This window comes from Vanellus vanellus (genome assembly GCF_965231255.1).
Source record: "Vanellus vanellus genome assembly, chromosome: 1".
In the NCBI taxonomy this organism is placed as follows: Eukaryota; Metazoa; Chordata; class Aves; order Charadriiformes; family Charadriidae; genus Vanellus; species Vanellus vanellus.
This window is the reverse complement of record NC_138905.1, coordinates 62,607,063-62,631,672: the sequence shown is the minus strand read 5'-3', so window position 1 is coordinate 62,631,672 and position 24,610 is coordinate 62,607,063. Positions and strand designations below refer to the sequence as shown.

Below are 24,610 nucleotides of genomic sequence, written 5' to 3'. Positions count from 1 at the left end.
ACAGGTCACAGGGCAAAAGTTAAGCTTAGAGCCACCGTGTTTACATTAATGCTAATGCTGCGCTACCACCTCGTGGACAAAAAGTAAATAGCACAGAGCTGCTGGACAGGCAGGTACACTGTCCCCGTCCGTATGAAATAAGCACAGCGCTGCTTGGGAAGGTGACTGTGGGCAGCCTAGCTGACAAGGACAGTGTAGCCTGAATCCTCCAGAATGAGCCAGTTCAGGATCTGGGCAGTCAACAGAAGCCAAACAGACTGTGAAAATCTGCTGGAGGTCTGAAGTGTGGTAGCAGGTGAAGGGTACCTCTCAAAAGCATGTATGTGGCAGTCTGATTGTGTTCTGCAATACAGACAGAAGCAAGCGGGAATGAAATCGTGTTCCTATGATGCTACAGTACCAGTGCTTTTGTACAGGCAACTCCTCTGATCTGTCTGCTCTCAACTGCAACCCTAGGAGCTACCTGCAGCTTCCTTGACTGTCTTCTACCCACTACCTCAGCTGACGAGTCCTTTGGCAGTGTATTACCTTGGAGTCCCAGCTCCTCCATGCTCTTGTCTCTACATGCTGTGATTACAGCAGCTCTCTCACATTTCAATGCTGTGCTTAGGCGAAGAATAAAAATCAGAACACCACCTAAAAGTTCAGCTACTGAACATGCTATTAATAAGAGTATTATTGGCAGCCTCTTCGTCCCATCAGGACAAAGTGCCCTACAGCACTTAACCGATTCTAAGAGAAGGTGTATTCAAAACCCTATCTTCCTTTTCCCCAAAACTGAAGGAATCTACCTGCAGGTCTGAAACTCTGCACAATCAGAAGGGGGTGTGCTGTATGATATGCCTCCTCACACCAGAACTACAGAGGGATTTGAAAAACAAGTGTTAGTAAGACATCTCAGTTAAGTGCCAGAGATGATTGGCATGGTTCGATTTGGGTCTTACATGGCTGAAGGCAAAAGCTTTTGAGGGACTGAGCCTCTTGTTAGTCAATAGGTTAGAGGTACAGATTTATACTGATGCCAAAGTCTCTCTGTGGTCTGTTGTGACACACAAAAGCAAACTGAGTCTTTCCAGGTCTGGAGAACATGTCCAAAAAACACAGTTTATTAGATATTACAGAGCAAGCCTTCCTTCAACTACAGTAGTTCTCTTCACATGGAAAATTGGGAGTACACTGGAGCAAGCACATGAACTTGGGTCTCTAACTTGACTAATTATTGTTTTAATGGTAGATGTAAAATTGTTTCGGCTTTTCTTCTTGTCTTATCTCCCCCATCATCTACATTTTCATAAGACAATTTGAGCATTATTTCAAGGATCGCTTCTTCCAAGCTCAAGAATGGTCTAGCCTGACATGCGGGAAGCTGAGGAGGAAAGACAGCAGGAGATCTGCATGGATGAAACAAGGAGCTCCAGACAAAATTCAAACTAAAAAGAAACATGCAAGAGGTGGAATTGGTGTCAGATCTCCCCCAAGGAACATAAAGACGATATTTCATGCAGGGATGACATTAGGAAAGCCAAAGCCCAGCTGGAATTGAATCTGGTGAGGGATGTAAAGGGCAATAGGAAGGGCTTCTACAAGTATATCTTCAACAAAAAACTGGGGGAAATGTAGGCATGCTGCTGAATGGGGATACGGACAAGGCTGAAGAACTCACTGCCTTCTGGACTGGAGAAATGGGATAACAGGAATTTCAGGACGCTCAGCAAAGTGCAAAATCCTGCACCTGAGGAGGATTAGCCCCATGCACTAGTGCAGGCTGGGGATCCACCAGCTGGAAAGGAGCTTGGCAGAAAAGGTCTGCTGGCATGGGGGTCCTGGTAGACAACAAGCCAACAGTCTGCCCTTGAGGAAAAGGTGGCCAACAGCATTCTGGGCTGCATTAGGAAGAGTGTTGCAGGCAGATGGAGGAAGGTGATCCTTTCTTTCTGCTCATCGCTGGTGAAACCACATCAGGAGTTGTGCAGCCAGTTGCTGGGCTCCCCTGTACAAGGACATGGACATACTAGAGCAAGTCTAATGAAGGACCGTGAAGATGATTTAGGGATTAGAACATCTGACATACAGGGAGACTCTGAGAGAGCTGGGACTGTTCAGCCTGGAAAAGAGAATGCTCAGTGGGATCTTATCAATGTGTATATAAATACCTGATGGAGACAGTGAAGAAGGCAGAGGCAGACCTTTCCAGCAGTATCTTGTGAAAGGACAGGAGGCAATGGGCACAAACTGAAATAGAGGAAATTGCATTTAAATGTAAAAAGCTTTTTTACTGTGAGAGTGGTCAAACACTAGAACAGGCTGCCCAGAGAGGTTGTAGAGTCTCTGTCCTTAGAGATATTGAAAACCTGACTGGACACAATACTGAGCGACCTGATCTAGTTGACCCTGCTCTGAGTAGGGTGTTGGACTAGTCAGTCTCCAGGGGTCCCTTCCAACCTCTGTGGTTCTGTTCAGTAACATGTTCATTATTCTAGACGCCGTTCTGATCGAAGCAACGCTCCTGTATACAACTTCTTGCTCCCTTTTTGGCAGAGAGAGGAAAAACTTTTCTATCTTTCGATTCTGCTTTCAGGATAACATTCAGCCCACAGGAACTGTGGGACATGAGCCCTTGTACTCTCTCCAGCACTTTTCCCTGTCCTACTTCTTTTGTTGCCCAAACTTATTGAAGCATTACAGCTCCCTTCTGGCCCCAGCTTCTGTCTCACAGGGAGATGGGAAAGACCAAAGTATATATATTATTTTTTTTGTGAGTGGCAGAAGCACAGGATAAGCTTAGGGCATGAGGGACAGTACATGGATTGCAGGTGCTCTTCTACTCCACCTCTATGTAAGACTGGTCTTCTAATTCAGGATCCTTCACCCCTTGTTCTGCCTCAAGCACAGCAAAATTGCTACACAGGACTACCATGAAGCTAGAACTCTCTCCCATTTATGCTCACCTGCTGTCCTTTTGCTCCTCTCTTCCACTGACTAATACTGTGAAATAGCACTGTGCCATGGAGAAATGGGTTGCTTACCAAAGACCTTAATCTTAAAGATGTGTTAATTTCATCCACCGAGATCTTGATAGTTAAAGATTTTCATGTCATGCCGAAAATAACAGCTTTACTGACAGTGGAAGTCTGGTAATGTGACAAATGCTGAATCTGTTTCTCTGGAGAGAAATTTCTAGCAGAAGACTGTGATGGTGCTGTAGGAGGAATTCAGAGCAAAACAGTTCTTGCTGGTTTTTGCTGGTGTCCTCGGCTACGGGCGTACATTCTTTCTTACGAGTTGGGATCCTTAATTTAAAAACTGTTTCTCCTTGCTCCATGTTTCCTAAATGATATAATTTATCATATGCTGTCTTGCACACAAATATAAACAGGATTCCATAATCTCAAAATTGATATATTAGAAAGCGCTAAACCTGAACTTCCTTTCCTGGATTCTCAGGCAATATAGTGGGCCATGTAGCGTAGCCTAAGATAGCTCTTCTGAAACTGGTAGAGTAATTCCATTTTATGTCAGCTTGGGTTACAGAACTAAGTCATCAGTGAGAATCAGACTGGGCCCAACTGACCTCTGTAAATAACTTTTAGTTTCTTCAGCTGTTAGTCAATGCCTAAAGGCTTCAGTAAACTGCTGGAATGTGAAGAACAATTTGCAGAAATCAATCAGGAAAATCTTTGTACAGCCCATCTTTGCGATCAAAGTACCAAAAAGCAATGTGTTCTGTAGTTTTCTGCATAATGACATCATTGCTTCTTTGCTTCATGTTTTTAGTCTGGTTCCTGGACAAATAGAGATGTCACGACAATGGGAAAGTCAATTCTCTCCACCCAAATTTGGTTCTTTATCTATCTTTAACTTCATGTAACAAAGTAAGATAGCAATGCAGAAACTAATGATGTAACAAAGTACTGAGAAAACGTGGTTGAACGGTTTGCCCACAACCCAAACAAGCAATATAATCATAAAGCCATTACCACATTAGTGATGGGGTGAAATTATTACCAAACTGTGTGTGCGCTTGATAGCACATGATACATTTGTAGTAGGAAGCCCATTCTGGTGACCTTTGACTTGTTTCCTGCCCAGGGATAAAAATTGGTAATTGGAAGAAAGTTACAGCAAGCAACAGTGACTACCAAGTTTCATTTATGAAACTCCTTCCTGCTCAAGCTTTCAGCAGCTAACACAATTTTTCACTAAGGGGGCTAAAATTCAGGCTTGGTTACAAAGCCTGCCTTTGTAGGACACAAGAGACACAAGAATCAAGTGAAATCATTTTGTTTACTCAGATTTAAACCAAGAAATATGAACTAATGCAAGAGTCAGAAACAAATTGAAATGTCTGAAGTACAAGACTTAAACACTGTACAAAATTCATATCATCATCCAACACATTCCATTTCTAACCCATCAGTTTTGGGATTCATTCAGGAAATACTTAAAAACAGGCCCTTTTTTTAATGGGTTCTATTGAGAATGTTTCTAACACTCTCGTATAAAACATAATGATGATCATCTGTGTCATCTTGTTAGATGTTCTTGAAAGACAGGATTTGTTAATTAACAAATTAATAGATATTTTCCTTCTACGAGTTCATTTTAATTGTCCATTTATGTCAGAGTAGTTAAAGTGTGCCAGTCTACCACTTCAAGGAATATTTCTGTAATACTGATAGTTGAGGCTTTTTTCACTGTCAGTAGCTATAAGAGGAAAGTATGAAATGCTGCACAGTGATATGACTGTAAATGGATCCTTCATTTTTACTCCCACATTTTAGCCATTAGCCTGTTCAACAGAAATTTTGCTGTTGATTCGGAGTCTGTAAGTGGGATCAGTCAAACTGGCTTCACTAAGGTCAACAGCGTATGCTGCTTTATGACGTGCCATGCTCAAACTCCACGACTTCAGCAACAGTTAAATAGGCCACGTAATTGTAAATGGTATCCAAAATTGCTACAAAGCAGCCAATTCAGATATGGAGCTTCCAAACTGGAAGATTCTTTCAGTTACTGTGCCTGACAGGTGTTTTGGCCATGTTTAATATTTAGTAGTTTATGGTTAAATCTATCATGGGGAATTTTGTGAAAGACATACCTTGATGACTTACAGTACTGGTTGTGGATGGGAGCAGAGATTTGTTTTGGATACATCAAGAGGCAGCTGTCATCTCTTTTACCCAAATGTAACCATTTTTCCAGGTCCTAATAGCCTTCAGCAAGGGCCAGGTTTAAGTTTAAAAGGCTCCATTTGTTGCACAAGTTTCACCCAAAACCCTGGGAAAATAATATCAAAATTTCTCATGTTCAGTGATCTAGTTTTCCCCATTTGCAAACACAAGTCGGGGGATCAATAAATAACATTTAAAATAAAGGGAGAAAAGAAAACTCATGGCAAAATAGTTAAGCTGGGTGAAAGCACCTAGCGTACAGCTATAGCAATAAAAAATTTACAGCCTTCTGCTGGAGAGGCAGTGTTTGGCCAGCCGCTCACTTTCCCCTCTAGCTTTCACTCAAAATTTAGGATTCTTGTGTCTTGCAGGGTAGCAAGGCTTGGTCAGCTTCAGCTTTCCCACACACCTTTTAAAAACTCTTTCCCAAATACCCCTTTTCCGCTTTCTAACCCCGTGCTGAAAGTATATGTCTTAGATAAGGCTAACACTCCTCAGGCACAGTTAAAAAGTTTTAATTGACCTTGAATCCTCTTCACTCTTACAGGTCTGAACTTTCCTCCTTCGTGCTAAAAAGCTCCCCTTTCAAACAGAAATGTTTCTTGAATATAATGAAGCAGCATATGCAAACCAAACATGTTTTAGGCCTCTCTACCAGTCCTTTCCATTGCTTGTCCCTTTGCTCTGTCTGCCAGCTATCAGCCAGACCCCCGTTCCAGCCCGACTTTCTTTCCCCTGAGGAATTCTTGTGGTGGGAGAGACTGCCAGAGATTTGCTTTCGCTTTGGGCCTCAGCCACCAGCATTACCCAAAGTTAATGTATATTTAATGCCACACAGCCAGGAACCCTTTCTGCCAACCTCTGACCACGTGCCAGCTGGAGAATGCTGCAGAGTAATGTCCTCTAACTAAATCTCAAAGCCCCCGTATAAACTCCTGATTAGAGGTGGGTGAGATTACTGGGGATGTATGCACATACCCCTCTGTTTCTTTGCCAGCTGGAATTTCTCCATGCTGTAGGATATCCACGGAAGCAGGCTCCAGAGAACCTTCTGTTTTTGCAGTACGTGCATAAGGCAAAGCTATCGGAGGGTTTTTCCTGGTAGCTTCATTTCCTGCCTCAAGCGGTCATGTAACACTTCTGCGTGTGGTTGATTGATGGTCACAATTTACTGGGTCAGTTATGGCATTTCAGTGATGGCTATAAGGCGATCTTCATGTGTGTAGTTGTACATGGAACAATTTTGTGCTTTAGGTTTCGTGAGGAATACGCTGTCATTTCCATGGAAGTTTGCTTTTGGGTTTTTTTTTTTGCTTGCTTCTTCCTTCATGGATCAGCAGAGACAAGGAAAACTGAGTGTAATGAACTTTCCTTTCTTGAAAGGTCTTTTTTTTTCTTTCTCTACCCCCCGGTATTTCTTTAATTGGTTAAGTGAGGTTTATATTCACCAGGTAGTATAAAGGTCAAAATGTTAAGGGAACCAGAGGGAAATGACTGAGGATGACAGCTCTGCCTTGTAATACAATACTACTTCTCATGGGAGTGGGTGGGAGGCCTGCCTAAATTTCCTCTTCCTGTCCTGCCAAATTCCCCAAATTGCATAACTGTGTATTCTCCTTACACAGTGGTACCCTTGGCATCCCTAGTAAATCTGCAGGGAAGCAGTGAAGCAGCTGGAGGCTTGAGGGTGGACCAAAATTGGTAGAGGACAGACTTGGTTAGCCAAAAAGCAAAATAAACCCAAACCCATGAACTGCATTTACTAACTCTCCCATGTATAACAGAACAACACGATACACATTTAATAACATACACTATTTTGTTCTAAATGCACTCCATCTAGGAAAAATAAGTTTATCGGGATAAGCAAAGGACCCATGGGGAGTTCATCAGTTCAGTTTCAAGTCACAAGATGTGTTTTACTTGGCTTTGGAGCCTTCTTGTGCAAGATTAATGTGAAACTGCTGAAATGCAAACTGACAAAAAGACATATTTTTACTGGTTGGTGCTTTTTCGTCTGTGCCGTTATTTTCATCGGGAGGCCCCATCACTGCCTTCCCCATCACCCCTGCCTTAGACTGACGGGAGTATGAGGTACTTCTTGGCTTCTGTGAGGAAATGAAAGGATGACTGCTGGAAGAGCAGCATGACCAGTGTACCTCATAAGAATGTAACCCTGAAGGTTTTTGCTTTGTCACTACACTGAATCAGAAGAGAAGAATTTGGACCTGCTTAGAGGGGAGTGTCAACCGTGGCTATCCTGGGGTAGGTTTTGCCTGAGTAAGGAGGGAAAGATTTGCCTCCTTTGGAAGAATATTTATGCTTCTTAAAAGTTCAAGTAGCCAAATTCATTACTTTTGAAGCTTTGCTAAGCTTCGCCGGAGCCTACCCTAGCCGCGTGTGCCCCCTGACTGTCATTGAGACAGTAAAAAAGCAAGTACATCCGCAGAGGTTTTGATAATCCTGCTCTATTTTCTGTGTAGAGCACCTTAAATAGGCTCGGTACTGTCACTGGGATTGCTCGAGAGATCGGGTACTACTCAGCATGTGTAAGGGTGGGAGAATCTGGCTCCAAATGGTTTCTTTTTCTCTCCTTGCTACAGGAACTGGAAAAGACAAGGGTGTGTGGGCGGGCCTGGAGTCCCTCCAAGGAAAGTGTGAGGCCTTGGGCAAAACAAATCCATCAGGTCTCTCATTTCTTCCAAATATAGGTCTGTTCTGAGCAATAGCCAAACTCAAGTCTAAACTCCACATTCGACCGTTTCAGAGGGAATACATGAAAAAGACCCTATCCTATGGCTTGCAGAGTCCATCTATAGAAAATATTTTGATAGCTCTTCCGCTCTGGCATTATCTTCCACTTAAAAAGACAGAAAAAGAAAACACACAAAACTGGAGCACATGGTTCAATTTTCACTGTAAAACAACTGATTGATGAAAATAATACTTCTGAAAACAATCTGTTGTGAGCTATCAAGCATTTTTGCCTATGCACCAATTGGCAGGAAGTAGACAGATAAATTATTACAATATGTAACACAACAAATTGCTCTGAAGAGAAATGGTATTTGTGTGTGTGTGTACGAGCAGGATAAGTAGAATTAAATCCATAAAAGTATGCTGAGAGATCATCCTCCGTTGCAGCAGAAACGTACTGGAAGCAAAGGAACATACTTCAGCTCTGTCTCTGCCTGAATCTCTAGGAAAACAGTGTTTATGATATGCAAGTGTTCTTCTGGAGCAGAATACAAGGATCCTGGACTTAAATGAAAAAAAGAAAGAACTTGGGATGTCCCTGCTGTTGAGAGGAAGGGGTCTCATAGCCGTTTTTGCCAAGATACTTCCAAATTTTTCAGGCATCACCACATTTTAATAAAATGGAGCAGTTGCAGCAGCTCCCCAGATCTTGAATACTCTATTACTGCCCATGGGAACATTTTCTGAAGTGCTTACGGACATGAAGATTTAAGAGACAAAATCCCATTAACTTTCAATAAGACAGTTTCTTTAGAGCCTGGCACATGGACAAATTACAGTGAGATAAGCTCTGTATGAAGTAACAGCATGTGAATTGCTCTGTTGTGACTTTCTGTGTACATGCTCCTATCCCACAGTGACCAGTTAAGGCAGAGATGATGACTCCTTTTCCATCAGGAGCCAAACCACCTCACATTTACCTCGGAGTTCAGACCATGTACACTGGCAGTTCGTGAATAGCGGTGGACGAGCTTGCTGTCTGCCTCATGCTAAATGTACTTTTGAAAAAAATAAGTAGTGGATTCTAAGCTGTGCAGGATAAATCTACACTGACATTTGGGGATCACTGTCACCCAACTTGAGCCATGAGATCCACATTGCCCCTGCTTATGCCATACCTGTAACCTGCATCAAGCCCATCTGCATGCACTGCTGCTAAGAGGACAGGGAATCCTTCTAGGCATGAGCCTCCTCTTCGTTTCCTGAACTAGTCTCACTAGTGAACTAGTGGATAGTAGAGGAAGGAAGGGGACGTGAAGGGCATGAAAGTCTGGAAAAGGCAATTATGGGATTGATTCTGGGAAAGGTGACCTGCAGAGAGTAGATAAATTTCCGACACATCTCAGAGAGGGACTGGAGAGGGAGGCAAGACAAGTTGGAGCACGTATCTGGTACTGCAAGGCTATATGGCTGCTGGTGGTTGATCTTAGGTTTTACACTAGATGTTCAATAGATTTGTTTTTTTGGTTATTACTACAGTCATCATGACATAAATAAGAAACAAAGATTTTTAAAGGTCTCCAGAGTATCTGAATGCCATGAAAAAACAATGGGACTCTATTTCTTATATGCTTCTTTGAAAATTCTTCCTTACACCCACATTTCCTTCCCAGAATCCAAATTTCCCTTTCAAATTAAGCATCCTTGTATGTGACACTGCTAGAGTATCACGGGCCTATTATTTTCTACTTTTTTGTAGCCAAGGGACAAATACTTTGCAGTCTCAAATATGACAGGGAATTATTTAGCCATATTTGAAGGCTACTGAATGAGATGAGCATCAAAAAAAAAATAGTGAGCAGAAGTAAAGGGTTCGTCTTACAAACTCTTGTGTTTGCCCATTGTAAGGGAACCATTCATAGTTTGTGAGCACAATAGCTGATCGCAATTGCTAGCAGAAATGAGCTAGCTGCGAGGACTGCTAACTCTAGGCAGCTAGCCAACCTAAAAGATTGTTATCATGTCATCTAAACTGCAAGTAAAAGACTGCGTGGCTGAAGAGTTTACTGTGCTATCTGGTGACAGATAACTTGGAAAGGTGGCAGGTGAATAAAAAATCCTGCAAGGGTTCAACAGTAACAGATAAATACATTCCAAACAGCTGTCGCTCATATCACCTACCAAAAATTAAAGCAATTCTTGTTTGTCATTGAAACACACTCAATAGGAACTTATTAATGTGGCTAAGTCAGCAGCCTAAATTACAGTGAAAAGATTAGCTTGACAGAGCTGTTTTGTGCATTAAAGATTTTTGCATGCAACTACAACTTCATCACTAAATCTTCAAGTGCTGGAACTGTCTACAGGCATCTCAGTGCCAGGTGAGATGTACTGCTGTAGTTTTAAGAGAGGTTTTCGAGGGCCAAGCAGAGGTTTTTCAGTTCCTCTTCCATTTGACAGAGTGCCCTCTTGACTTTCTGAGGTGTGTTCATAACCTCTACGCTGCTGGTGAATGGGTCGTAGTGCAGAGAAAAGGGCTTCTTGATCTTCGTCATGTAGTTTCTGGGGGGGAGAAGAAGACAGACCTGCTAGTTCAGAAGCCATTTCCCTAAGTGTAAAACATGTACCACCTAATTTCTCGGTATGTAGGCATGGACTAATTTGGGAGCAGAGGCTGCTGTGACACCCTAGTCACTGTTACTCCTTAACATTGTTTGGTGCAGTATATCCTCCCCACAGCGGAACTACTTGCAGCCCAAAAGGTCTGCAGTGCCTGCTTTTCAGCGTGGCTGGCTCAGATCTGTCTGTGCTCTTACAGCTCTACGTTAACACAGGTCGGAGTCATTACAACCACAAGCTGAGGAATGCAGCAACACAGCATGTCTGCCTCCTTCTCTTCCAAGAAATAACCTGGAGTAGCTCTTTCTGCATAAAATTTTAAGAACCTGTTGATACTAGGCATCCTGGGCTATTTTGCCGTCTCTGTTGAAAGAAAAAACATGATTGCTTGCCATTTTTGACAATGTTTCCACTACATGCTGGTAGGAAGCCCCTGTACTGATGTTGCCTTATGTTTTCCATTCTGACAGTTTCTTGTGCCTTCGATTATTTTGAGCAGCTTTGGCTGAGCAACTGTCTTGAAAAAATGTATGAAAAAGCTTCAAGTCTGAGAACGGTGTATTCCTTGTCCGTGTAAGTTCTTTTCAGGTTTGCCTGAGTCAAAGGCTCTTGGAAGTCCTCTTTCTTCTGCCAGTGAGTTCTCAGCCATGGTTTTACACACAATAATAATTTAATGTGAACCTTCAGATTTAAGATGAGGGGCCTAACTTGCTATTGCTATAACCCCAGCAGACAGTGCTTCTGGGGAAGAAGTCGGGGGAGTAGGGAAGAAGTCTGGCCCAGGTTCTCTTCCTCTAATAAATTCCTCTTTTCAGCTCCTTCATGCTCCCCAGTAGCTTCACAACCAGCCTCCTGCCTCCAGCCAGAATTGGTCATGTTGTTTTAACTGTTGGAGATGAAGGCCAGAATTTAAGCCCTGCTTACCTTAAAAAAAAATTTTTAAAAAATCCTTACTTCACAGTCAAAGAGAAGCATTTAGAAACACCTCAAGCTAATTTGAAATAATGTTATTTAGGTTGCAGTCAGCTACTCTGTAGAAATTAGATTGCCTGTGAATGCTGATTCTGCATTCTTGTGCAGATATAATCAGAAAGGCTATCTTGTTTTTAAGACCCCTGCTGCTCCATGTTAATTCCCGAGTCTGCTATAAAATTTCCATGTGACCTTGGATAAATCAGTTCTTCACGACCTCCTATTTGTATGGACTAGCACAGATGCACCCTAACTGTGGGATTGTGCTCTACTCTCACTATCCAACTACAGAAGTTGGAAAATAAGGCATTGCTAAGATGAAGTATGGGAAGGGGCATAATAATATATAGCCATGTTTTTCTGTGAAGCTTTTATCAGGTAAACAACCTCATGTTCAACTTTGTTGTAAAAAAGCCATCGTGCAAATGAAGTGTGTGGTGAGATGGCGTGGCACGGTTATTGCAGTAGTAGGAGATGTATTTGAGATTAGGATGTGAGACAGTGATCCCCCCTCAGTGGAAATACCCGCACTTTACTTACTGAAGCTTGGCCTTGGCATCTTCCAGATTTTCTGCTACAAAATAGACGGGCTGGAAGGCTTGATCCTGATACGGGTGAACTGCAGTCACTTCTGGATCAAAAGGCTTGTACTCTGGCTTGTTTGATAAAGCGTACTTTGCAACGGGAACAACACAGGTTAGAACAGGTGAATGAACATAGCAAGAATTAGTGCCTACCGGGCTGTGAAATGCTCTTTGTGGAATAATTAAAGGTAATATCAATTCCCAGTCTTTCACAGGTGAAAGCTTCTTTTCATAATTAGCCGTTAATAAACCAAATAAAAATAATGTTTAAAAAGAAGAAGACGAAGAAGAAAAAAGAGAGACATATTTCCTGTATTACAGTGATGTACGACTGCATACCATAGCCACGTTCTCAGACAGGGAGGGGAAAGTCTATGCCATCCCCCCAAATCTGAATATCTAGAAGAAAAAATAATATCATGCTGCTTTTTTCAACCAGTATCATAGAAGATTCACAGTATTGTGCAGCACTGTTTCCAAGTCCGCAGCCTGTGTCACATATCTCACATCTCCTCCTGCGCTGAAGAACAGACAGAATGCTCCTGGCATTTTCTGCACAGCTCCCATGCCAGTTACGCAGCCTAACTAGACCCTGTGTGTGCATGTTTGTGTTTCGGGCCCACAGAGGATGTTCTCTACATTCTTCTCAAGTTCTTCTACATTTTCCCCTCAGGCAGACAGTAGGATTATGGAAGCCACTTATGTCCACGCTGCAGTCCATAGGGACGTTTATAATTTGTTTAGTTACCGGAGCTACCTTTAAACGGGCCAGCAGCAGAGCTGGTGGCAGTGTGATTGCGTGGATATTGGTGTTGGTTGTTTAGCACCTGCATGGGGTCCTGGGAAGGCAGGGCAGCTCAGGTTCAACATGAGTTCCTGAACAGTTTGTCTGCCCCTAAGACCCGAGTGAGCTATTTTAAAGCTAGCTCAGCTCCAGTGCCTTTTGAACTGCACCATAGATGTGCCTAAAAACTTGTTTGGCCTCCAGTCGGCCAGGATGGCGAGTGAGGCGGCCACCTTGGTGAAGTGTCCTGGGTACAAACAAAAAGGAAAAAGGCAACTCATCCCAGTCAACACTGAGAACTTTCTTTCTGCCTTCAGCCTGGTCACTGGGCCCCATCCCCCATCCAGGGACAGTCTTTCAGCACCAACCCCTTTTTTGAAGTCTGCCTGTTTGTCTTCCTCTCTTCTTCACCAGCCTTCAGAAGGCTCCCTTCACTATTTTATGATCCAAAGGCCAGCTCCCGCGGTACTTGTAAAGAACTGGTAAGAGTGGGTGACACTGTACAAAACTTACAGCTCATTCTGCTAACTGGAAAAATTCAGAAAGTAACCTTAAGCATATTTTTAGATATTTCACTGAACTGAGCCTGACCTCTCCATCACTGGAGGCCTGCCTTAACCAGTAAGCCAATTTGCCAAAGAACTGGTGCAGAAATTAATACAGGGCCTTTTTTTTTTTTTTTTAAGAATATAAAATGCTAAAAGATGGTGTTTTTTCTATTCTTCATTTGCAGTGTGTAAATGAAGAATAAACCTCGGAGAGCATTCATACAATCTAAGATGGATGGTATACACAAACATGAGGCTGCTCTTATAATCTTAAAAGCTCTGGGGACTAATGGGAAAAGATTTCAGAAACTCAAAATCTGATAGGGGTCCCACATTGTTGAAGCAGCGTTGAAGCAGAACTGAAATCTCATTGACTTCAGTGGAAGTTCAGCTTGAAACCGGATGGCCTTAAAGGCCTCTGCAAGTTAAGTACTTGTTGTGCTGCAAGAAAAGCATGTGTAGCACTGAGTGCTGCCAGAAGTGTGGTATGAGCCATAAGATTTTACAGTATGTAGGACAGAGTCCAGCTGAGTGTTAACAGGAGAAGCATTTTGGATAATGTAGAACAGCTGACAGAATGTAGTGAAATAAACAGTGCAATACCGAGAGCTGTTGGGGAGGAATACTTACAGTTCAGAGGAGGCAAGGTTGGCCAGCAGTCAGACCCATTACAACTGTTCAGTTTAGACTTGGGTATGGTTATCCTTTCCCTTCTGATACCTAGCTGCTCTCACTAAAGGATTTGTTAGGTACTGTGGATTCAAGTGCAAGTCGCACGCAGAGGGCGTCCAGCTCTACCTCTCATCCTCTGCCTTTCTCCCAGGTTATGCCTTGAGTTTGGGTGGGATCAGCTCATGCATGGAAAAAAAACACTACCTGAAGCTGAGTTCAAACAGGTCAGAGTGGGTACTGTGGAGAAGAGGAAAACATTTTGAAGATTTCATAGTCAGGATGTGGTTCCCTGGGTTACAGCCATGCACCCACAGGCCGTCAGTCCAGGCTACAGTTCAGGATGTACCTAGGCTCCTTGTTGATGCTAAGTTCTCACATAACATTAGCTGGACGTACTGCTGCTCACCCTCTCCAGCTGGTTAGATGCTATTTTCTTGCAGCCAACTACCTAGCCCTAGTAACTCGTGCCTTTATTGCCTCCTCAGAGACAAAATCATCCTGCTATTCCTGGTCCAGAAGATTGCAGTGATGAGGAAACCCCTCCTTTGCTGCTGCGTGCCTCCTCGGTGACATGACCTGCAGTGAGTCTGCCTGTGCCAAATATGCTGATCAGCTAAATGATATAGAATTGAATTTGGGGCCTTCATCTGCAAGCCCACGTCTGGGCTGATACTGAGAAGACTGGCAGATAATTATCAAGGTGGACAACGGCCTTCTCTCAAGCAGCAGCAAAACTTATCTAGAGCTTTCCCAAGAGCCAGCCTAAGACTGCAAAATAAGCTCTGCAAGAAACTGAAGGCTATTATGAGCCTCGCTACCTTCCAGTCTTCATCTTCTCTAACGAAACTGCCTAGCCACTGCTGTTTTTCTGAGAAAAATCCCTTCTGCGAAGTAGACACTACACTACACGTATTTCCTCCCTTCAGCTGTAAAAAAAATAGCTGGTATACATTTTCAATTTGCTAGCAGGTGCGCTCAGGCACAGGACCTCAGCACTTTACGTACATTGCCTCTGCCTACACTGAAGGTAGAATCAGATGCTTATGCAGAATAGAATGATTAAATGGAAACATTTCTCCATTTCAGTTTTGTTCCAAATAAAAAGCTGTGAGATTAATCTTTCGGCTGTAAAAGGACACTTCAGCACTTAAGGCCACGGATATAATTAATTTGTGTACAAGAAGTTTCAGATGCTTGAGATGAAGTGCACAGAACCCATTAGGCTGCTGTCCCAAAAGCTACAGAGTAATGAACTTGCAGAGCTCACACAGGGATTGTACCAGCCACATAGCAGCATTTTTGGCGAACTACTTATGCTCATCTTCAGACTGTCTGAGGTGTAACGTGCGAGATGGACACACTTTTGGAATGGGGGGAAATCCTTCTTCATTACCTATTGAACATAAATGCTATCACAGCTGCATCTAATTTCAGTATTATGATGGATAAAGACCTAGGTGGACCCAGCTGTGTCAAAAGTTTATCCAGAAGCATTACCCAACAACTACTGATGATAAAAGTAATGACAAGAGTCTTCCGTTTATCAACTCAAGGACAGTTGCTACTTCCATTGTCAACCTTAGATGTAGGGAATTAGAGACACAGTTATATTTTTGTGTTATATAGCGCAGTTTTGTGAACAAGCAGTTCTTGCCTACTACTTTAATCAAAAGTAGAAGAGCTTGTTGGTGTCTGGTGAAGGAAAGAGTAGAAAGAGAAAGAGCACAGGTCTGGTACACTCAATTCCAGCCACCAAAAGTGAACATTTCTGACGCAACTTTTACCTTCATCAGTGTCAAAATTAGACAAAAAAGGAGGTAACCATGCAGACATATTTTGTGGTGCATATTACTATGAAAGCTACGTAAGTATCGGACAAATTGTTACCTCTGCCCTTTAGTACTCTGTTTAACATGTAAATTAATTTGATTTAAAACTATAAAGTATTCAGGCAGGGTAGAATAAATGTTGCCTTGAACTGTGCTTTGATATAGGATCTTTTTGGTTTTACAAGGTAAAAAAAGCAAGCCTAGGTTTCCTGCTTGTTGGCTGTGAATATAGCAAGTGCTGAAGGATTCTCAGAAAAGCAGTAGCATCAGCCTTATCCTAGAGCAGATAGATAGACATGTAAACCAAATGCATTGCACCGGAGTCTAATATATAGGGGAGCTCATTGAGCCGCTGTTTCAAAACTATACATTTCACTGGTCTACAGACGAGTGCCAAGATAGTGTTAGCGCACTTCTGCTCACGCTCAGGAGCAGTCAGGCACAAGATAAAGCTGTTATGCGGAAAGGAAGGCATATGTATTTCCCTAGAGGGCTAATGAGCATGCAAATCTCTCAGCTTATCAAGAGAGAAAGCTCTGCAAATCATATACCACAGAGTTTGCTCACAAAACTCTCCAAATTGCAAGTTTTGGGAGAAAACTGATGCTAAACTCAGCAGGTGGCAAAATGAAGGATGATGTCTGGAAGGGTTCAACCTTTCTATATGTTAAGTCTCAACCGCCCCTCTGTTGGGACTCCTATTAAAAATGTCTTTGGTTACATTAACATGTAGTTTCTTCCTTCTGTCACTTGGCTGGGAAGGGGGCTGACCTGTATACCATTAGCAGAGTTTTGTAATAGGTTTATTGTCATAACAATCCAACTATCTCCACTTATGGGAGTCCAAGCTGCGCTAATCCAGCCGTGGTTCCGTGTGAATGTACCAGCTGTTAGGCTAATGCGTCTATGCATTAAGCTTAAAATATACCTCTCATGAAAGAATTGATTGCTGGTTTATAAAAACACTTGAAAAGGGTGCTTTTCATTTTCCCTTGGCTTTTACTAATTCAAAACAATCATCCAGTATCTGCACAAGCTGAAGCAATTGAGACCTACTGATACCAGTTTAGGGCTTTTTTTGCGCTTAGAAACTGATTGTGTGCTTCAGTGCAGATGCAAAAACTGAGGAGATGTTATTATCTCCCCCACCAACTGTTTGTCTGAAGGAGGGGAAACCTGTAAGCTTTCTGCAAAAGTGCACAGTCCCTTTCTCCACAGTAATATGTCCAAGCAGGGCAGTACCAAACCTATGTACGCAGATTTTCATCTACATGAAACTCGAGCTGGTATTAGTTTTAAAACTTATTTAGGAAGTAAAATCCTAAAGCATTTTCTTTTTATCAGGGTCCATGCTGTTTACAGTTTCTCCACACTCTATTTGGTCCAGTCAGTCAGGGCTTTTCTGATCCATATGTGCATGACGAAGTAGCAGAGCTCATAATAGGCATAATATTGCCCTCTAGTGAGTAATTCAGAAAGGTACCTGAGTTTTATGTTAAAGTCAACCGCATTACTAGCGCAGTAAGAAGCAAATCTAATACTTTATAGAGTTGGTTGCTTTTGTTGCATTTCAGGTACAGGTACAATCCTACAGTAGTTTTACCCCTACTCAGTAGCTTCTGGGAAGGGAGAATCAATTTCTTTGTGAAAGAAAAGTCAGTATTTTAAATCATATTGTTTTATATGAGGAAATAATATTTTGCTTTTACCAGAGAGTTTAGAAGCTGCATTATAGAAATATTTCAATACCATACATCTGACACATACCATAAGCTCCCCATAAGATGAAAGCAGTCCTGCCCCGTAAGCTTTGATGGATCCGTTTTGCTTGCAGAGACCAAACTCCACAGTGAACCAATAAAGCTGGTAATAAGAATAATTTGTGAAAAACAATCTTAACAGGCAGTTCATTTTTAAGCTTCTCATTTTTCTTTCATTTTCTTTTATCCTTATTCCTTAATGTCTTTGCATCTTCAAATTTCATAGTTGTATATTTTAAGAAAATTAATTTTTCTCTCAGCATACATAACACAGATTATAACACATGTTTTTTCAAAACCTGCCATCCTTCCCATTCTCACTCTCAAAAAAAAGAAAAAAAATGCTAATGATAATTACGTGGGTAAATAATGTTATAATGTACTATCCCCTTCTTTCTTTGAAAGGTGTTACAAATTACCTTGCAAGCTATTAGCTTCATTATAGTCAGTGGAAACTGATAAATTTTAGCCCATAGTCCCCAGAAATACAGGTAGGCCCCCCCAGGGGGTTTGATACCCTCGGAAAGGTACTTGAAAGAACAGTTTCCCTCCTCCTTTGTGTGATAGCATTCAGATGTGAAGAATGACTTATCCCTTAGCGGCAACGTACCCTTCAAGATTATGGCAATGGCATCTTTCTCATGCTCTGGTAGAAAATAACGATACATCTCTCTGGGCTTTTCTTTGAATAAAGCATGCTTAGGATCATACTTCCTTTACCTGCTGGAAAATAGTGGGAGAAAAGCACCTCTTGGCTCTGCCAACCCTTATTACAGCATATAAGGAAATGGACAGTGGAAGACCAGCTCTGGACACAGCTTGACCCCTGAGCTGCTGGATAGGTGTTGTGCAAAAGAAAAACATGCAAAACATGAGGCATTTCAAGAATACGGCTTTGTGTCACAACTCTTCAAGGTTCCTTTAGGGACTCATAGCTCTTTGCTGCCTCGTACACAGGGCTGGACCTTGGCTTCGGTTCAGCCACAAGTATTGCGTTCTCAACACCCTTCTTAAAGAACTGGTGGCAGTCCATAAAATAATGCGAATCTCTATGTTATCCAGTCTATTCTGCCTCTTTCTTTCTCCCACCCTTTTTCATACATCATAATTTTGATGACTTGGTTTTAGCCTGCAAATTTACCACTAAAGAAAGAGCACGCCAGGATCTTTCTGCAGAATTCTAAGCTGCTTTCTCTACAGTTCAGCTACTAATTATGCATTCTTATTGTGTTTATAGTCTTGATTCTTATTTTTTCGCTGTGAAAAGTCTTTCCAGTATCTCCTCATTTTGCAGAAAGTCTTTTTGACTGGAAAATGAGGAAGAATTCTTTCTAGTGTTTCCTTAGATATCCTATGAGGCTTTTAGTTAGTAAGGTTCTTTCAGCTCTCACTGTCTTAACAGGGTACAGGACATGGTACTAGTGGCATTCTGCGGACGATGTGAACACTGGGAATTTCCCATCTCTTGTGCACAGATCCACCTGCTCAGAAGGTCCGGGGACCGAATGAAATAATGGCATTTCAAAGTCTGTCTTACAAAAGTTATAGACCGTAACAACAAGCAAAGTTGAGATTCTTTAAATAAACTTTTAGTTAGCTTAAATATTGTCTCATCTAAGCTGGTTACCTACATTCTCTTTACAACAGACAGAGAATGACAGAGGCAAAAAGAAAAAGGAATTTATGTTAGACATCTGTGTGAGGGTAGAGAATACATTACAGGTTCTTCACTATCTTCACTTTCTAGTGAAGGAACCTAAACAATAAGCCTGGATTAGACGTCTAACTTTTAAACAATTGAATATTGAGATGTTAATCCAGAATATGGTTACTGTTCAGAATACTTGAACGGCACTTACAAAATTGTATTCTTACAGATTCTAAACTGCAGGTAGCCCTTTCAGAAAGGTTCCCTTATTCTACCTCCCCAAACTCTAGATGATACTATGACCATTTCAGATCTGAGCCCCATTGTTCCTCTAACCTTAACCTGACCTAGTGCTACCCAGTCCAGGGGCAGAGAGGGGTGCTTGCAGAGGAATGCTATGTAAGTCACTGGCCTTCACCCAGTCTCACCAAGATCTGGATTACAATGCAAAATGGCTCTCCGGGACCCATAATTCTTTCAAAAGCAGGGATCTTGGTCTTAGACTAACCTCTGGGGACCCAGAGAGGGGCAACTGCAGAGGAAACGTAGACATGTCACTGCCTCTTCCCACACCAGCCCAGGACCTGAATGATGCCACAAAAAATCCAGCACTGGGACCTTCTGCACTCCCAACTCTAAAGATACCACTAGCCTTACCTAGTTCTGACCCAAGGATGGATACATGCAGGTAGATTTTAGGTGGGCCATAATCTCCTTCACGCAGCACTTCGTTCCATTTCCCCATGAGTGGGGCTGTGGGCTGGGTGAGGAATTTCAGGAGTGACAGACTCCCATCTACTCCCTTTCCCGAACGAGCCTCACCCAGCTGGGTGAGGGTAGGGTTCCTTTCCTCCCCTGAAAAAGTCATCAAGACCGGGAAATCACTGCCATTATCAGAAAAAAAAATCATCTGGGCTCCAGCCCACTTTCAGACCAAGTTGAGATGGCAGCAAGGGGCTGCGTGAGTTGTTTTGGCAGACGGATATAGCCTAGTGACTCAGAACCGAATGACAGTTCCTGCTGTCAAATTGCTTTTAAGAGCTCACCTATTTTGTGAGATTAATGAATACAGGGTGCATCAAATTCTGACGGTCCCCTGCACCTTGTGTAGGAGAAAATGCAGGAGTCACATGGGGTATCCAGCCTATTAGGCGAATCTGGAAAGTGAGTTGGGACCTTCCTGTGGCTGAAATTGTAGAAACTCAGCTTCAGCAGTATATTCTAATAGAAGCAAAAAGTATACACATTTCCTCAGGTGGAATCACATGCTTCTGGGCTCCCCAAAAGGGACTCCAGCCCCTGCTCCAGCACCTCCCTAACCGGCGGGTGAAGCGAAGAGACAATCTTGCTGATGATCCCATGTTTGTGGCTAATCTGAGACACTAGAGAAGAGCCTGCCCTGCACAGTCAGGGATATGTAGTGAATTGTTTGGGTTTTGCCTCTGATATTAAACTGCCATCTGTACTTACTGTGGCCAGTTTCTCAATCTCCGCTTCAGATGATCCAAGAGAAGCCAGTCCAATATCCTAAAGCAAGTAAGCAGGCAGGCAGTGTTACACTTGAGTGATTATTCAGCCCAAGGGAGAGAAAGAGGGGAAGGGGGAGGACCACATCATTTCTAGCATGAATAGCATGAACTATTCATTGTTTTTATCACCCAAAATGACCTTCCATGGCTTCCAGGATGCCTACCTCTCCCTGGCCCCCAGCTACATGCCACTGGGAGCCACATTAGATGAGTGTTTAATCCTCAGCGTTCTCTGTGCAAAGTTAACCATCTCTTGGCTTAATGCTGGACTATCCCTGGCAGAGGTTTATAGGGAGGCATGAGAAGGAAGGACAGCAAGGTGGGTTTTATCTTTGCCGTTACCTTTCTGTCTCTCACTGTCTTTCTGACAGCCCTTATGACTGGGTCAGATGTGTGCAGGGACATTCTGTTTACTCTCATCTGTGCTCCCTGTTGTTATTCTCACAATAGGAATATGTAGATGTCTCTTCTTAGTTATCCTGGGAGCCATATCGTGCAGCAAGCAAACAAAATTAGGGTGTTTTCACCATTCATAGTCTTATGGTGAATGGAACAAAAAAGGATTTTCATGGGGCGAATTTAAACTGTGAGAATACTTTGTATAAAATGTGAAAATTCATTTAATGTGATCCCATGTTGTATAGTCTGTGTTACAGATGGGAAAAGAGGAAAGCTGAAAGTTTTGAAACTGCTATAAGCTCTTATTTCTAATGTGTCTTCAGTTCTGGTATTTATACTTCCAGGACAAATTATAGACCACTAGGATATTCTAAGCACTACTCATCTGAATCTCATAATAACCAATATTTATGACCAAAATGGAATCTGGCATGTATCCAAGTCAATACAACTGGAAACTACATTATATGAGGTGAATGGGCTTTCTTTTTAAGATATTTGGACAGGGAGCTACATCATGTAGCCCCTCGGCACTTATTGCCAGTTTCCACACTGGCCACTGGTTGATAAGCATAGAATATGAGTTATCTTCTTCCCTCTGCTACAGTTTTGAGGCACATTCATAGTTCTGAAGTCTTTAATTATATGAGGTCATTGAGTTCACTTGGGTCTGACTCTGATTGCCCGTTCTTATTGTACAAAGAAGCCCTGTTTGCTTTTTGGAGCCTCCTCACCAGTGTGAGCAATGCTGTGAGAATCTGGTGAGTAGTAAAAGGAAAAACATCTCTAATGAATGACATGGTGATGGACACAATTAAAGTATCATGTGAGATAGAAATGTACATCCAGAGACTGAACCAGCCTGGGGGCTCGATGGCTGTTGCTGGTTAGGTTCATGTGGTGTAGGACAGGAAGCCAGGGGAACAGCGTAGTCTACAGCTCAAACACGCAGTGCCGCAGAGGTTCCGCTGGCATCTGTCTGCAGACTGACACGGCCCTCCCACAGAGAAGTCCCACAAGCACTGCCTGCCCTTCCTTTTACACCGTGTCCGTAGGGAGCAGTGCTACCACTCCCTTGGAGTAAATGTCTCCCGGGATGCTGCTGGCCCAACACCCCCGGAGGCTGCAACTCAGGCACAATCAAGTCTTAAAATAGCATTTCAAGCCTGGTGAGCTGCATGCCTTTGAGGCACATCTGGCCTGCTATCCGGGGCAGCTGAGTAAACAGAGAGGAGAACAAGCTTCTTACCTGTGAGAACTGGGCAAACTCCTTGTCAGCTAGCATGGGAACATGACCCAACAACTCATGGCAGCAGTCTCTGGAAAACAAGTGACTTTCGTGTTTAATAAAGGTTTCTTTTCCTGCCCTACGTGAACTTCCCGTGAAGGACTTCAGCCGATAGACCCCCAAAGGGAGCAAGTGTGAGGGCTGCTCTGCGGTAGCTGCCTTCATACCTGGCCTGGCTCTTCAGGGAGCATGACAGGAACATTCCCTTCTGCCTGCCATGGGAAGCTAGCTGCCCCCCACTATCCTGGCTATTGTCTCACTTGGGATGGCATGGGCACTAGTCTCCCATGTCACAACATCTTTGAAAGGCCCCTGTTTTGTCCCAGCATACAACAAAAGTGTCTGTGCGAACTTGTAATTTCTCATGAAATGTAATTGCTGTTGTCTGGCCAGCACTTACTGGGAGAGTTTCACCGCAGGGAATCAAACCCCAGCAGATGGTAAATGAAGGCAGGATGAAAAGATTAAACCAGATATTCTCCAGTCTTTTCCTTCCCCAGACAACTTTGCAAGAGAGACAGAGACCCACACCCTCTCATGCATGACTTCCCCTTCTAACTCTCCAGCTACCAGTTTCTCAAATTGTTTCATTCTGTGGACTACTGGATAGAGCTCCAGAGCCGTTCCCTAGGGAATCATCCCCAACACATTGAGAAGGATGGCATTGTATCAGAGCATCAGACTTACGGTTCTGGGGAATGCATAGGAGAAGAGAAATGCCTTATATACTGCGTGCTCTGGAAGACACGAAATGCCAGGCTGGCAAGGAAGTCACGAGCGGACAGCAGTCCTGCAGCCGGTCTCAGCTGGAAACCTGTTCTTTCTGCAAAGGGAAGTGAGACTGAATTTAGGAGTTTCTGAGGTTAACTACATGGCACGCTTACTTCAAGTAAGCAGCTTCAGAGGGCCTTCATGCTCTGCTGAAGTAGAGCCCTCCACCCAAGCATAGTAGGAACATCCTGACTTTTCATTATTGAAGTTCCACTGTACTGTTATGGGTCCATTTACTGTAACGTTAAATCACCTAATCATCCAACTTACATGTATTCACACAGCAATGATGTGAAGTATGGAAGTACCGCCTAAGACAGTTTACCTTTTCGGCACATTTACACACATTTATCTACTATGTCCCATGTGTCAATGATGTATCTGAAGTCACACACGATCCTTATGATCAAGCAGGGGACAAAACCTGCATTTTCAGTCCTGGCCAGTTTAATAATTCTTTGATTCTTTTCTTCTACAACATATGTGAGAGATATAAACAGGAGTTTGACAAGGGAGACTTCCCACCCCTACCCTTGTCTGAGAGCACCTGGCTCTTCCCTGATGCTGGGTTACTGTTTAGCCCCCTCCTGCGGAGTTCCTTATTCCCTACACTGAAACCCATGGTACCTTGCACTCTTGAGGACAGAGGTAGGTGTACCATGGGTCTGCTCCAGCCTGGCCAATTTGGTTCCCCAATGGGCCTACCCCAACCTATTCCAGAAGTAGGATTGGAACATACTATTCAACTTCATTTCCCTTTGTCAGTGCATGCTCTACATGTATAAACTAGCTCAGCACTGGCAAAACTTGCTATCAAGTTTATCTTTCTGCCTGGACTTCGTTAGAATGAGAACATGCAGGAGAAAGCAAATAGGTCCTTGTCAGAGATAAGGGTGCTGGAATTTGGCCCTTAACCATTTAACATCACTTTTCATCAATGCTCTCACCTATTTTTCCCCTCTGTTTTTTTTCACCATTATGTTTGTGTAGAACTAACTACATAGATTCTCAGTGATGTGATCATACACGTTTTGCTTTGCATGTGTCCATAGAATGGGACAGAAGAATGCAATACTTTTACATAGTGTTTTCAGCTTGTGCTATCAGTGTTACCCCAGGACACCCTGCATTACTATGTCTGTGAGAGACAATTAACAAAATAACAAGTCCTATGGTCAGCAGACTACATAATCTCCATTCCCATGGGAAACATGTTGGTGGTCTGCAAAGCTAAGAAAATTGAAAATCACTGCTTTAAAACGGAGCCAATGATAATCTTTTTGAAGTCCTATATTCAAAATCTGTGTTGCATTCTCAGCTCCCATAAATGACATTTCAT

The 24,610-nt window shown here is 42.8% G+C and overlaps 1 protein-coding gene across 1 annotated transcript in view; it reads right to left on the bottom strand.

Moving 5' to 3' along the window:
- Nucleotides 1-10,270: 10,270 nt before the first annotated feature.
- LOC309686600 (tyrosine 3-monooxygenase-like) overlaps nt 10,271-24,610 on the bottom strand; it is a gene marked incomplete at both ends in the record, with an annotated part of 32,441 nt that continues 18,101 nt past the window's right edge. The window contains 6 exons of the mRNA XM_082499328.1: nt 10,271-10,430; nt 12,000-12,133; nt 17,644-17,739; nt 20,755-20,811; nt 22,462-22,531; nt 23,188-23,323. Coding sequence (XP_082355454.1) covers nt 10,271-10,430; nt 12,000-12,133; nt 17,644-17,739; nt 20,755-20,811; nt 22,462-22,531; nt 23,188-23,323 — 653 coding nt within the window. The remainder of the gene's footprint in view (nt 10,431-11,999; nt 12,134-17,643; nt 17,740-20,754; nt 20,812-22,461; nt 22,532-23,187; nt 23,324-24,610) is intronic.